This window comes from Oncorhynchus masou, chromosome 5, assembly GCF_036934945.1.
Source record: "Oncorhynchus masou masou isolate Uvic2021 chromosome 5, UVic_Omas_1.1, whole genome shotgun sequence".
Classification (NCBI taxonomy): domain Eukaryota; kingdom Metazoa; phylum Chordata; class Actinopteri; order Salmoniformes; family Salmonidae; genus Oncorhynchus; species Oncorhynchus masou.
In genome coordinates this window covers 49,486,132-49,501,916 of record NC_088216.1, presented here as the reverse complement: position 1 = coordinate 49,501,916, position 15,785 = coordinate 49,486,132, and the positions used below count along the sequence as shown (strand labels likewise).

The window sequence follows — 15,785 nt, the reverse complement described above, 5'->3', positions numbered from 1 at the left end:
TGTGTGTGTGTGTGTGTGTGTGTGTGTGTGTGTGTGTGTGTGTGTGTGTGTGTGTGTGTGTGTGTAGGAATGAAGCCTGGGGGGCTAAAGCAACTCAGCTAATTGGCTAATGTAGCTAATAACATTTGAATGCTTATGGATGGCCATTGCTTTGTGTGTGTTTGTGTGTCCACCCGCGTGTGCATGCACGGTGTGTCTGTGTATGTGTATGTGTATAACATTAGTGTGTGATAGATAGCCATTGCCCTGCTAGCTTTTCAGACAGACAACAAATTGGCGCCATTAAGGACTGCAGTTAAAGGAACTCTTGAGGAAAGGGATTACATTTAATTAGCTGGGTTGGACCACTTGCCTTATTACCCATTATATGTATTAAAGGATGTACTGTTTTTTATTTTCTGCGCAATGCAATCTGTCGTCAACAGCAACCTTAGTTGTCTAGGGAATTGTTTGAGTGTCCTGTTGCATGTTTTCTGGCAGGCGCTTCACTAGGATATTGATGGTTGAGCTTAGCTTGTATTGAGTTGTTAAGCTAGGTATAGTGTGAAGACCAGCAGAGTACAATATAATGTAATATCTATAATATACAGTGGCAAGAAAAGGTATGTGGACCCTTTGAAAATATCTGGATTTCTGAATAAATGTGTCATAAAATTTGATCTGATCGTCATCTAAGTCACAACAATAGATAAGCACAGTCTGCTTACACTAATAACACACAAACAATTATAAGCTTTCATGTCTTTATTGAACACACCGTGTAAACATTCACAGTGCAGGGTGGGAAAAGTTTGTGAACCCTTTGATTTAATGATTGGTTGACCCTCCTCTTTGCATCAATAACCTCAACCAAACGTTTTCTGTAGCTGCGGATCAGAACTGTACAATGCTCAGGAGGAATTTTGGACCATTCCTCTTTACAAAACTTTTTCAGTTCTGCAATGTTATTAGGATGTCTGGTGTGAACTGCTCTCTTGAGGTCATGCCACAGCATCTCAATAGGGTTGAGGTCAGGACTGGTCCAATCCAGAATTTGTATTTTCTTCTGTTGAATCCATTCTGTAGTTGATTTACTTCTGTGTTTTGGATCGGTGTCCTGTTACATCACCCAACTTCTGTTGAGCTTTGATTGGCGGACGGATAGCCTTATTCTCCTGCAAAATGTCTTGAAAAACTTGGGAATTCATTTTTCTTCGATGATAGCAAGCTGTCCAGGCCCCGAGGCAGCAAAGCAGTCCCAAACCATGATGCTCCCTCCACCATACTTTACAGTGAGGATGAGGTTTTGCCGTTGGTGTGCTGTGCCCTGTTTTCTCCACACATAGTGTTATGTGTTCCTTCCAAACAACACAACTTTAGTTTAATCTGTCCACAAATTATTTTGCCAGTAGCGCTGTGGAAAATCCAGGTGCTCTTTTGCGTGCAGCAACATTTTTTGGGACAGTTGTGGCTTCTTCCATGGTGTCCTCCCATGAACACCTTTCTTGTTTAGTATTTTACGAATCGTAGACTCGCCAACAGAGATGTTAGAATGTTCCAGAGATTTCTGTAAGTCTTTAGCTGACACTTCTTACCCTCATTGAGCATTCTGCGCTGTGCTCTTGCAGTCATCTTTGCAGGATGGCCACTCCTAGGGAGAGTAGCAACAGTGCTGAACTTTCTCCATTTGTAGACAATTTGTCTTAACGTGGACTGATGAACATCATGGCTTTTAGAGATACTTTTGTAACCCTTTCCAGCTTTATGCAAGTCAACATTCTTAATATTAGTTCTTCTGAGATCTCTTTTGTTCAAGGCATGGTTCACATCAGGCAATGCTTCTTGTGAATAGCAAACTCACATTTTGTTAGTTTTTCTTATAGGGCAGGCCAGCTCTAACCAACATCTCTAATTTCGTCTCATTGATTGGACTCGGGGGTAGCTGACTCCTGACTCCAATCAGCTTTAGGAGAAGTCATTAGCCTCGTGGTTCACATACTTTTTCCAACCTACACTGTGAAAGTTTAAATTCTATATTAAATTATATAGACAAGAAAAATACAATAATGTATGTGTTATTAGTTTAAGCACACTGTGTTTGTCTATTGTTGTGACTTAAACAAAGATCAGATAAAATGTTACAACCAATTTATGCAGGAATCCAGGTAATTCCAAAGGGTTCACATACATTTTTCTTGCCACTGTAGGTTTGATCCGCAGTGGACACGATGAGGTGTAAACCAGGTTCAACCTCATTGGAGGAAGCCCTATATGTAGTCTCACGCGACTGATGAGTGTAGCTGTTCGTCTTGCCTCAACCAAGTCTTGCCTCAGGAAGTCTTGCCTCAACCAGATCCTATAAACTTGATCCAAACCATGAGGACACATTTGTTTGCGTCTGTGGCAAACTTATTTTAATGACGTGCAATAGCTTATGTATAATTCACAGAGCCTTGTGTGTGTATTAATGCTCCAGACAGAGGACCATTCCTGAGTATTATCTACTGTCCCAGTAGATAATTTTCATGGTTGTCTGATGGCTGATTCATCCAATTATTCCTGGAAGAGAGGAGCAACAAGCAGGTTTCAAGACTGCAACCAAAACACTCATTTTAATTGGTCGCATGGTGCCAGTGAGAAAAATACATTGATATATTCCCATAATGTTTTGCATGTCAGCAATCAAGTTTTCCAGATATATAACTTCAAAAATACCAAAATACAGCTGGTATGATAGCATTATATGATGCAAAACGCAGCATCATATGATGCAAAATGCATCATACTACTGTATTCCCATATTTTGAATATTATATTCTCGAAATCTTGATTGCTCACATGCAAACAAATACCAAGATATAGTTTTTGGATGGATTTTTCCTTTAAGTGTTGAATGGATAGACATGGCGCCGACAGATATGGTCACCTCGCTTCAGGTCCTTACGAAGCTATGCAGTAATTTGTTTTTTAATGTATTATTTCTTACATTGTTAGCCCAGAAAATCTCAAATGTTATTACATACAGCCGGGAAGAACTATTGGATATAAAAGCGACGTCAACTTACCAACATTACGACGAGGAATACGACTTTCCCAAAGCGAATCCTTTTTTCGGACTTCCACCCTGGAAATGGGATCTTATCCCAGAGGCCGACCCAAAACAACGGGGCTACCACAGGAGAGGCAGACGGAGCAGCCTACTGGTCAGGCTTAGAAGGCGAGCACACCATCCACCGCTTCCGAGCATATTACTCGCCAATGTCCAATCTCTAGACCACAAGGTGGACGAAATTAGGGCACAGAGTTGCCTTCCAGAGAGACATCAGAGATTGTAACATTCTCTGTTTCACGGAAACATGGCTCACACCGGATAGGTTGTCAGATTCGGTACAGTCACCTGGTATCTTCACGCATCACGCCGACAGAAACAAACATCTCTCTTGTAAGAAGAAGGGCGGGGGTGTATGCCTTATGATTAACGACTCATGGTGTAATCATAACAACATACAGGAACTCAAGTCCTTTTGGTCACCTGACCTAGAATTCCTTACAATCAAATGCTGACCGCATGATCTGCCAAGAGTATTGTTTTTGATTATAGTCACAGCCGTGTATATCCCCCCCAGGCAGACACCTCGACGGCCCTGAAAGAACTTCATTGGACTCTATGTAAACTGGAAACCACATATCCCGAGACTGCATTTATTGTAGTTTGGGATTTTAACAAGACTAATCTGAAAACAAGGAAACTAAATTCTATCAGCATATTGAATGCACGACACGAGCTGGTAGCATTCTGGATCATTGCTGCTTGAACTTCCACGATGCAAACAAAGCCCTCCCCTGCCCTCCCTTTGGCAACTCTGACCATGACTCCATTTTGTTGCTCCCAGCCTACAGACAGAAACTGAAACAGGAAATGCCCATGCTCAGGTCTATCCAATGCTGGTCTGACCAATCGGATTCCACGCTTCAAGATTGCTTCGATCACGTGGACTGGGATATGTTCCGGATAGCCTCAGACAATAACACTAATGTATACGCTGACTCGGTGAGCAAGTTTATTAGCAAGTGCATCGGTGTTGTACCCACTGTAACTATTAAAACCTTCCCTAACCAGAAACCGTGGATTGATGGCAGCATTCGCGCAAACTGAAAGCGCGAACCACCACTTTCCATCTGCTTTCCAACATGGCAAGGCGACTGGAAATATGACCGAATACAAACAGTGTAGCTATTCCCTCCGCAAGGCAATCAAACAAGTAAAGCGTCAGTATAGAGACAAAGTAGAGTTACAATTCACCGGCTCAAACAGGAAACGTATGTGACAGGGTCTACAGTCAATCACTGATTAAAAAAGAAAACCAGCCCCGCCACAGACATCGACGTCTTGCCTAAACAACTTAAACGGCCTGCTACCAAAGCCTGTGGGCTCTCCTTCACCGTGGCCATTGTGAGTAAAACATTTAAATGTGTTAACCCTCGCAAGGCTGCCAGCCCAGATTGCATCCCTAGCCGCGTCCTCAGAACAAGCGCAGATCAGCTGGTTGGTGTGTTTACGGATATTCAATCCATCGCTATCCCAGTCTGCTGTGTCTACATGCTTCAAGACGGCCACCATTCCTGTTCCCAAGAAAACTAAGGTAACTGAACTAAGGTAACTGAACTAAATGACTATCGCCCCGCAGTACTCACTTCTGTCATCATGAAGTGCTTTGAGAGACTAGTCAAGGATTATATCACTTCCACCCTACCTGAGACCTTAGACCCACTTCAATTTGCTTACTGCACGAATAGGTCCACAGACGACGCAATCACCATCACACTGCACATTGCCCTATCCCATCTGGACAAGAGGAATACCTATGTAAGAATGCTGTTCACACCATAGTACCCTCCAAACTCATCATTAACCTCAAGACCCTGGGTCTCAACCTCGTCCTGTGCAACTGGGTCCTGGACTTTCTGACGGGCCGCCCCCAGGTGGTGAGGGTAGGAAACAACATCTCCACAACATCTCTCTGCTGATCCTCAACACTAGGACCCCACAAGGGTGCATTCTCAGCCCTCTCCTGTACTCCTTGTTCACCCATGACTGCGTGGCCATGCACGCCTCCAACTCAATCATCAAGTTTGCAGATGACACTACAGTGGTAGGCTTGATTACCAACAACGACGAGACGGCCTACAGGGAGGAGGTGAGGGCCATCGGAGTGAGATGTCAGGAAATTAACCTTTCACTCAACATCAACAACACAAATGAGATGATTGTGGACTTCAGGAAACAGCAGAGAGAGCATCCCCCCATCCACATTGATAGGACAGTAGTGGAGAAGGTAGGAAGTTTTAAGTTCCTTGGCGTACACATCACAGACAAACTGAAATTGTCCATTCATACAGACAGTGTGGTGAAGAAGGCGCAACTGCGCCTCTTAAACCTCAGGAGGCTGAAGAAATTTGGCTTGTCACCTAAAACACTGACAAACCTTTACAGATGCACAATCAAGAGCATCCTGTCGGGCTGTATTACCGCCTGATATGTCAACTGCTTCGCCCACAACCGCAAGGCTCTCCAGAGGGTTGTGCGGTCTGGTCTGCACAACGCGTCACCGGGGGCAAACTACCTGCCCTCCAGGATACCTACAGCATCTGATGTCACAGAAAGGCAAAAAAAGATCATCAAGGAAAACAACCACCCGAGCCACTGCATGTTCACCCCGCTATCATCCAGAAGGCGAGGTCAGTACAAGTGCATCTAAGCTGGGAAAGAGAGACTGAAAAACAGCTTCTATCTCAAGGCCATCATACTGATAAACAGCCATCACTAACATAGAGTGGCTGCTGCCAACATACAGACTCAAATCTCTGGCCACTTTAATACATTTAAAGGTATCACTAGTCACTTTAATTAATGCCATATACATTAATATACATATACAGTTGAAGTCAGAAGTTTACATACACCTTAGCTAAAAACATTTAAACTCAGTTTTTCACAATTGCTGACACTTAATCCTAGTAAAAATTCCCTGTCTTGGGTCCGTTAGGATCACCACTTTATTTTAAGAATGTGAAATGTCAGAATAATAGTAGAGAGAATAATTTATTTCAGCTTTTATTTCTGGGTCAGAAGTTTACATACACTCAATTAGTATTTGGTAGCATTGCCTTTAAATTGTTTAACTTGTTCAATCTTTTCGGGTAGCCTTCCACAAGCTTCCCACAATAATTTGGGTGAATTTTGGCCAATTCCCCCTGACAGAGCTGGTGTAACTGAGTCAGGTTTGTAGGCATCCTTGCTTGCACATGCTTTTTCAGTTCTGCCCACATATTTTCTATAGGATTTAGGTCAGGGCTTTGTGAAGGCCACTTCAATACCCTGACTTTGTTGTCCTTAAGCCATTTTGCCACAACTTTGGAAGTATGCTTGGGGTCATTGTCCATTTGGAAGACCCTTTTTTGACCAACTTTAACTTCCTGACTGATGTCTTGAGATTTTTCTTCAATATATCCACATAATTTTCCTATCCTCATGAAGCCATCTATTTTGTGAAGTGCACCAGTCCCTACTGCATCAAAGCCCCCCCACAACATGATGCTGCCACCCCCGTGGGATGGTGTTCTTTGGCTTGCAAGCCTCCCTCTTTTTCCTCCAAACATAACGATGGTCAGTATGGCCAAACAGTTCTATTTTTGTTTCATCAGACCAGAGGACATTTCTCCAAAAAGTACGATCTTTGTCCCCATGTGCAGTTGCAAACCGTAGTCTGGCTTTTTTAATTGCCGTTTTGGAGCAGTGGCTTCTTCCTTGCTGAGAAGCCTTTCAGGTTATGTCTATATATTCGACTTGTTTTACTTTGGTTATAGATACTTTTGTACCTGTTTCCTCCAGTATCTTCACAAGGTCTTTTGCTGTTGTTCTGGGATTGATTTGCACTTTTTGCACCAAAGTACGTTCATCTCTAGGAGACAGAACACGTCTTAGTCCGGAGTGGTATGATGGCTGCGTGGTCCCATGGTGTTTATACTTGCTTACTATTGTTTGTACAGATGAAGGTGGTACCTTCAGGCGTTTGGAAATTGCTCCCAAGGATGAACCAGACTTGTGGAGGTCTACATTTGTTTTTCTGAGGGCTTGGCTGATTTCTTTTGATTTTCCCATGATGTGAAGCAAATAAGCACTGAGTTTGAAGGTAGGCCTTGAAATACACCCACAGGTACACCTGCAATTGACTCAAATTATGTCAATTAGCCTATCAGAAGCTTCTAAAGCCATGACATAATTTTCTGGAATTTTCCAAGCTGTTTAAAGGCACAGTCAACTTAGTGTATGTAATCTTCTGACCCACTGGAATTGTGATACAGTGAATTATAAGTGAAATCATCTGTCTGTAAACAATTGTTGGAAAAATGTATTGTGTCATGCACAAGGTAGATGTCCTAACTTGTCAAAACTATAGTTTGTTAACAGGAAATTTGTGGAGTGGTTGATAGTTTAATGACTACAACCTAAGTGTATGTAAACCTCCGACCTCAACTGTATTCTACCATCTACTGGATCTTGCCTATGCCGCACGGCCATCGCTCATCCATATATTTAAATGTACATGCTCTTATTCATCCCTTTGCATTTGTGTGTATAAGGTAGTCGTTGTGAATTTGTTAGATAACTTGTTAGATATTACGACGCTGTCGATGCACAAGCATTTTGCTACACTCGCACGAACGTCTTCTAACCATGTGTATGTGACCAATACAATTTGATTTGATTTGATTTTGGTATACCGAAACCTTCTTCCTTTTTCGATACCGGACCATGAAAAAAATGTGTCTCACGTCATCTACTGATTGAGAGAGGATCAAGTCTGTCTATCAGCGCAGCCGATGTCCCTGTATAGCGCGACCGCCTGTTCCTTGCCTGCGCCACTGACTCATTGCAGAATTTAGCCTGTCCTGAGGAACCACTGCCTATCATTGGAAGTGTGGGCTGCATCATGTTAGCTCCCCACTCATGCTGCACAGAAGTTAATGCACTTTAATGATGCAACAAGGCATGTAGAAATGTTGCATCTTAATGACCGTTCATAAACAATGTCCATTACAGGCTAGAACAATTTACAATTAAAGAAGATACCGGTAGCTTCCAGCTTTGTAGGCTAACTTTCCTTGCTTACAGCTGAAGCTAACATCAATTCACTACCCTAGTATTTTGTTTGTGCAAACCATAAGGCTAAATAACATATGCTGATTTCAAAGCTGATTGTCACCAAAAACCATGGTCATTGCCCTAAACGTTATTCATTCTCTTCTTTCTCCTTCACTGTGTGTCTGTGAATGACGTCATCAGAGACAGAGCACACTTTTATAAAAGAAGAGATTGCTCCTCCTATGCAAATGTTATGGATCAGTACAATAAAATAAGTCCCAGATCGAAGGGAAACAGATTGTTTTTCATCTGTAGCCCCATGAAATCAGCCACAACTCAAAGCATGCACATACTCCTATTGCATATACATTCACCTGTATTGTGAATAGGCATAGGCTACATCTTGATTCACCCAGTTTATCAATAGAGATTTACGATTCAAATAGATTATTACCGCTATGTTGGTCGATTGGTTACGTCATTATAGGTGCGCACTGGCAAAAAATTGGTGCAACCAAATCATGTGCTGGTAACATCAACTGAAAAAGTTGAGCGCACCAGTGCCACAAGTTCATCTAGAACCCTGAACATTGCTCAGTGCCTACTCATTTGACTACAGACTCTAGAGAGCCTAGGGAGGGAGGGAGCAACAGAGTTGGGAGTCATGGTACAAACAAACAGGGTGAGATCAGGACATGGCGGCCACAGCCGTTTGATGAGAGGGTATCTTTTATATTCAGTTTGAGTGAGGAGTTTGTTTGTTTTCAAAACTTTGTTTGAGTTTTGATTATATCTTGCCTAGAACTTTTTTAATGGTGCTGTTCTATCCCAGCGTTGTGGTACATGCACCACGCACACACATAGGCCTACATGTTTTTGCCTCAGAGTAGACACATTTGGGAGCTGTGATTAAAAGCATTAGAGCATGACCCACGGTTAGATTTTAGTGCATGAGAAGAGTATAATCCCACTGTGGATCCCTGCTCACCATGTTACTGTAAGGACAGTAGGATACAGCACTGGGATGGGAGATTATGTTATTGTAAGGACAGTAGGATACAGCACTGGGATGGGAGATTATGTTACTGTAAGGACAGTAGGATACAGCACTGGGATGGGAGATTATGTTACTGTAAGAACAGTAGGATACAGCACTGGGATGGGAGATTGTTACTGTAAGAACAGTAGGATACAGCACTGGGATGGGATATTATGTTACTGTAAGAACAGTAGGATACAGCACTGGGATGGGAGATTATGTTACTGTAAAAACAGTAGGATACAGCACTGGGATGGGAGATTATGTTACTGTAAGGACAGTAGGATACAGCACTGGGATGGGAGATTGTTACTGTAAGAACAGTAGGATACAGCACTGGGATGGGAGATTATGTTACTGTAAGAACAGTATGATACAGCACTGGGATGGGAGATTATGTTACTGTAAGAACAGTATGATACAGCACTGGGATGGGAGATTATGTTAGTGTAAGAACAGTATGATACAGCACTGGGATGGGAGATTATGTTACTGTAAGAACAGTAGGATACAGCACTGGGATGGGAGATTATGTTACTGTAAGTACAGTGGCATACAGCATTACAGTTTAAGGCTGGGATGTGTGATTTACAGTTGGTTTGTGTGAGAGAACGAATGACAGAGAAGAGGAGGGAAATGAGGAGAAATAGTCATTTTCAACAAATACTTATATATATAACCATCAAAATCCGTACTCTTTATTTGCAAAACATCCTGCTGAGAGGAAATATGTTTTGTGATTTCTTCTGACATGCCAGAGTCACTCAAGAGACAGTTAAGACTCTGGCTGTGTTTACACCTCTAACGTTCTGTCTGCTCTCTCTCTCTCCCCTCTCTCTCTCCCCCTCTGCTCACAGATGCAGATATACCTGTACAACTCAGATGACTTTGACAGTCTCAGTGCGGCCATCAAGGAGAAGCGCATCATTGCTGCGATGGCTGTGTTTTTTGAGGTACTGTAATACTGGCTTTGGGCTGTGTTGTTGTTTGAAGAGTTCTCTTGGTCTCAGTTGTTCCCAAACACAATGAAACTGGGCAGAGGCCTGGAATACAGTGCTTATTAGGAGATATGAACAACAGTACACTGATTTGAAAGCTGCTGGCTCTCTTGAGGCACATGATATCTTTATTATTTGTCGTCTCTTTCCTTCCAACTTCCCATATCCCTTTTATAGATAACGGTCTCTCTCGGTCTCTCTCTGTTTCGCTCTCTGTTTCTTTGTGTCTCTCTCACTCATTCGCACACACACATTGTCCATCTCCTGAGAGCTGTGACTCTCTGTCAGTGCCACAGACAGGCAGGCAGGCAGTCCGACAGACAGACAGATGTCTCCAGGGAGACATTACGGTGAAAGACAACTACAGACAGAGTCAGAGAGCAAGGGGTTCCTCTTCCGCTATCCTCTTAAGCCACCACTTTGTTCTAACTTACCGTACCGCAGGCTTCCCTAAAGACTAGCACAACCAGCCTCACACTCCAGGAATATTTCTGAAGGATAGTAAATGGCCTCCAGTTGATTTTCAGTTGTAAACATCAAGGAATATTTCTCGTTCCCTAATGGAAAAGTATCTTAGTACCTGGTTTGTTAAAAAAAAACTATTGGGCAATTAGTGGTATTCTATACTGAACAAAAATATAAACGCAACAAGCAACCATTTCAAAGATTTGACTGAGTTACAGTTCATATAAAAAAAATCTGTCTATTTAAATAAATGTATTAGGCCCTAATCTATGGATTTCACATGACTGGGAATACAGATATGCATCTGTTGGCACGACAATGGCCCTCAGGAACTCGTCACAGTATCTGCATTCAAATTGCCATCGACACAATGTAATTGTGTTTGTTGTCCATAGCTTATGCCTTTCCATACCATAACCCCACCACCACCATTGGGCGCTCTGTTCACAACGTCAGCAAACCGCTCCTCCACCCAACGCCATATCAGAATTAATCCGTGAATAGCACGCTCCTCCAGTGTGCCAGTGTCCCTCAAAGGTGAGCAATTTGCCCACTGGAGTCGGTTATGACGCTGAACTGGAGTAAGGTCAAGACCCAGGTGAGGACGATGAGCAGACAGATAAGCGTTTCTGACAGTTTGTACAGAAATTCTTCAGTTGTGCAAACCATAGTTTCATCAGCTGTCCGGTGGCTGCTCTCAGATGAACCCGCAGGTGAATAACCCGGAGGTGGAGGTCCTGGGCTGGCGTGGTTACACATGGTCTGCATGGTTACACATTCTCTAAAATGATGTTGGAGAGGTGGCTTATGGTAGAGAAATTAACCGTCAATTCTCTGGCAACAGCTCTGGTGGACATTCCTGCACTCAGAATGCCAAAATTGCACACTCCCTCAACTTGAGATATCTGTGGCATTGTGTGGTGACAAGACTGCACATTTTAGAATGGCCTTTTATTGTCCCTTGCACAAGGTGCACCTGTGTAATTATCATGCTGTTAAATCAACTTTTTGATATGCCACACGTCAGGTAGATGGATTATCTTGGCAAAGGAGAAATGCTCACTAACAGGGATGAACATTTCTGGGATCTTTTATTTCAGCTCATGAAACATGGGACCAACAACATTTTATTTCTGCAATTAAATGAAACCTCAAATGATGACGCTTCAACCGAGCACCCTCAAGGAGGAGAGCTCCACTTTCTTTCCCTGTTTGTTTGCACGTGTGCGCTTAACCCAGCACCAACACTACAGCTCATCACTCTCCAGCTTACACCCACGGTAATCACTGACTAGATCAAGGTTCACTCCGCTCTGTCTATCAGATGTTCTATTTCTAGTTCTACTATGGCGATGCGGTCTAATACTTAGGAAGCACTCTACTGAAGCACTCAGAGCCACACAGAGTGGCTAGGCCAGGGTCGTTTCTCTCTCCGATCAGAGAAGCAGGCAGGTTGGAATGGGGACACAGGTGTTCCTATGTAGGTCTGTGGATAGACAGTGATGGACCTTGTGTGTATGAAGACCTAAATGCTACCACTGTGTTTCTGACAGCCTATCGCTTACAGCAATTAGCATCAGCACGTGCACACATTTATCCTGCTGAATTGCATTTTACAGAGCAGGACACACACACACACACACACACACACACCAGTTTACCATCTTTAATCGATGAGAAGGAGCTGCTTTTGGTTCCCTAAGGCTGTGTGAATGGTCGCCAAGGGGGTTCATATTATTTTCCACATTCAATGCTTAGCTACATTTACTCTCGTTTACACTCAGATACTTTTACTCTCATTGGACTGACCTGAGTTAGGGGACGAGTCCCAACACCGTTTTATCCCCCCCTCTAACCGTAAATAGGACACTGGGAATATTGGTAATAAATTAGGAGCACGCTGAACTGAATGTGGGTACTGTAACTGCTGTTCTGGGCTGTCTTGTAAAAGAGCCTGTCTCTTGTTCGGTGTTGTCAGGTGGGGCGGCGAGACAATCCAGCTGTAGAGCCCATCATCCAGGGACTGAAACGGGTCGTACACCACGGTGAGTAAACCCCTGGCACTCACACTACTACTGTCACACTCACACGCGCAAACACACACTCAATCCCGCTCATGCTCTCAGCAGTTTGCTGCGTTCTCACTGTGATGTTGTTCGGCAGCCGTAGTTCTATAGCACTTCTCGCTTCTCACTTAGCCTTTAAACTACAGAGCATCAGTAGAGCACCAGGATCTCAGTCTTCACACGGAAACATTGATATACAGACACACTAACGGATTGCTAGAGGACCAAGGCATCATCATTTTCACCAAAGAGGGCTTTCAGTCACGTACAAGAGCATCAAATGAATGGCGACAGGAAACATACACAACTGAAAAAAGAGACAGAGAAATGATTTCCCAAGGACATAGTTGTTTGTGAGGTTAATGCGAAGTGATTGCTTCAGACCTCACACGTCTCCCAGACTTAGAGATTCCGTGCCTCTCGTCTGGTCATCCATTGGTTTGTTCAGGCTTTTGAAGATACTTAACCTTGGTGTTCATTTTTATTCTCAAATTAGTATGACCACAAGCTCTGAGCCCGGTCTTGCATCAAGACGAAGGCAGCACAGTGAGCTACCACTGCTCCCTGCTTCTCTGTGTAGCTCCACAAAGAAGAGACGGAACAGTTAATTGCATCTTAGCCTCAATTAGTCAACGCTCCATCGCTTGCTCACATACACACACACACAGACAGAGAGAACTTACACAGCGGCAACATCAGATGCACGCTTGCTTGCGCCATTAATCTTTAATGTTAGGGGGAGACAGATGTGCCTAGCTGCAGTGCATGTTGTATGAAATCAGAGTTGGTGTGAGCTGCGAGCGGAGTGTGGTTGGAAGCTGGTGTCTCTACAAACATGCGTTATGTCGTGTCTCCACCTGCCCATTTAAATGTGCTTTAGCATGTGTCCATAATACTTTGGTCCATCTGCACACACACACACACACACACACACACACACACACACACACACACGCAGCTGTGTGTGTGCCTGCACGCTTTGTGTGTACCAACACATACGGCTGGTTTAACAATGTGCGACTGACGTGGTTCTCTTTATGTGGGTCAACTCAGAGACGAAGAGAAGACGTGTTAATGGAGGAACAGAATAAACTGTGAGCATATAGCCGTAAAATGCAGACCTCTTTACTCATGCTGATTAATCTCACACAACTCTATCCTTCGTGCTTCTCTGGGTCTCTCTCCCATTCATTACACTGACTCCCTATACTGGATGATTTGCCATGGCTGGAACAGGGCAAAAATGGGGCTAGCATGCAGGTGGTATCGCTTGATTTAGATGTCTAAAGTGGTTACTCTGTGAGGTAGGCCAATCAAGTCACTACACATGGTCTCCCGAACACAGATCAAGCCTTCTCCTAGGACTTAAAAGCATGCCCAGTAGAGAATCTCCAATTAAAGTGTTTTTAGATCAGGAATAGGGATCCGGTAAACCGCCCTTGGTGTTGAGCATTCAGACCTGTGTTGAATCTAGAGGCCCTCCTTGTTGGAGGAAGGGCTGGGTCCGGTCAGCCTGGGTTGTGGTGTTGTTTTGATGGTCCAAGGGAGGCTCCTGGCCCTCTGGCTGGGTAATTAGGATGCGTCCCAAATGGCACGCTATTCACTACGTTGTGCACAACATTTGACCCCAGCCCTATTGACCATGGCCTATAGGGCTCTGGTCAAAAGTACTGCAATACATAGGTGATAGGGTGCCATTTAAGATGCACATTTAATGTCTTCTCTTCTAGCGGGGTGGCGGTGGCAGGGTTTCCGCTAGCTTATTAGCCTCAGCCATCCATCCAACAGCAGGTTTGAGGCAGTGCCACGATACAGCTGTGCTGTCTGAGGGCAGGCGCGTAGTAGAGATGCGGTGGAAACTGTAGCAGCTCACTATGTCGGGAACGGAAAGGTGCTTCCGTTCAGATAAGTATGTTGTACACGCCCACTTTCCCGTCCCATGTCCCACCCACGCTCCATAGTCCACAGTGAAGCGCCCTTCTCATCCTTTGATAGAAACCCACATGACAGTTAGAAGGTTCTTCCACGTACCAGATGACATGGTTTATATCTGAACCCCAAGTTTAGTGTCCTGTTGCCACCCCAGATTGTCTCCAGCTCCCACTTTACTACCCCACATTGTCTCCAGGATTGTCTCCAGGCTCCACTTTACTACCCTAGAATTTCTCTAGCACCCACTTGACTACCCCAGATTGTCTCTAGCTCCCACTTGACTACCCCCGATTGTCTCTAGCTCCCACTTGACTACCCCCGATTGTCTCAAGCGCCCACTTTATTACCCAAGATTGTCATCAGCCTCCACTTTACTAACCTAGATTGTCTTCAGCCTCCACTTTACTATGCCAGATTGTCTCCAGATACTAGCTACCTTACTTCCCCTACATCAAATGTGTAAAACAAGCCAATTCAATCTGGTACAAATAGTTTTTCCCCAGAAAACCCCCTTCTCAATCGACATTTAAATGTGACCCACCACCTTGATTCGGACTTATGTAGCAACATTTTAAATGTTTTTATTTTTATTTTGACATTGGAAAAAAGTAGGGACTCAGAGCTAGAAAATTGTATACCATACACTGCAGTTTAGGAATAATGGAAAATAATTCTGCTTTGAACCTCACTTTTGAGAAAATGGCTGTTGAATGTTTTGGTACACTTACTGGAGAGCTAGTCTTTGTCTACACCCATTCAGCATCATTCACACCCTCTTAAGTTTAGCCCCACCCATCTCTAACGATTCACATGTGAGGCCATGTGCTGAACAGAGTGAGCTAAACAATGAACCATAATGCCAACCCACATTACTAGCAATACAAACTGATTGTCATAGCTAGCCACCGTGCATTAATCTGCAGGTAGCTAAAGCTAATCAACTAGGTTCAATGTTAGCTATTTAGCTAACATTAGGCTATAACTATCATTGCAAATAGCTTTCTGAGATACTAATAAAATTACTACACAGATCATACACGTAACGTTAGCGATTTAGACAGCCAGCTAACGTTTGCTAGCTAACTAACAGTATGTTTTAACTTGCAATGAAAATGACTTTCTGACAAAATTACAAATGTATAATATCTGAAAATGTATCT

At 43.5% G+C, this 15,785-nt stretch overlaps 1 protein-coding gene across 1 annotated transcript in view; it reads left to right on the top strand.

Annotated features, from left to right (window-relative positions):
* ca16b (carbonic anhydrase XVI b) overlaps positions 1-15,785 on the top strand; it is a 277,557-nt gene that overhangs the window by 204,428 nt on the left and 57,344 nt on the right. The window contains exons 5-6 of the mRNA XM_064965846.1: positions 10,022-10,117; positions 12,606-12,672. Of these exons, the coding sequence (XP_064821918.1) occupies positions 10,022-10,117; positions 12,606-12,672 (163 nt within the window). The remainder of the gene's footprint in view (positions 1-10,021; positions 10,118-12,605; positions 12,673-15,785) is intronic.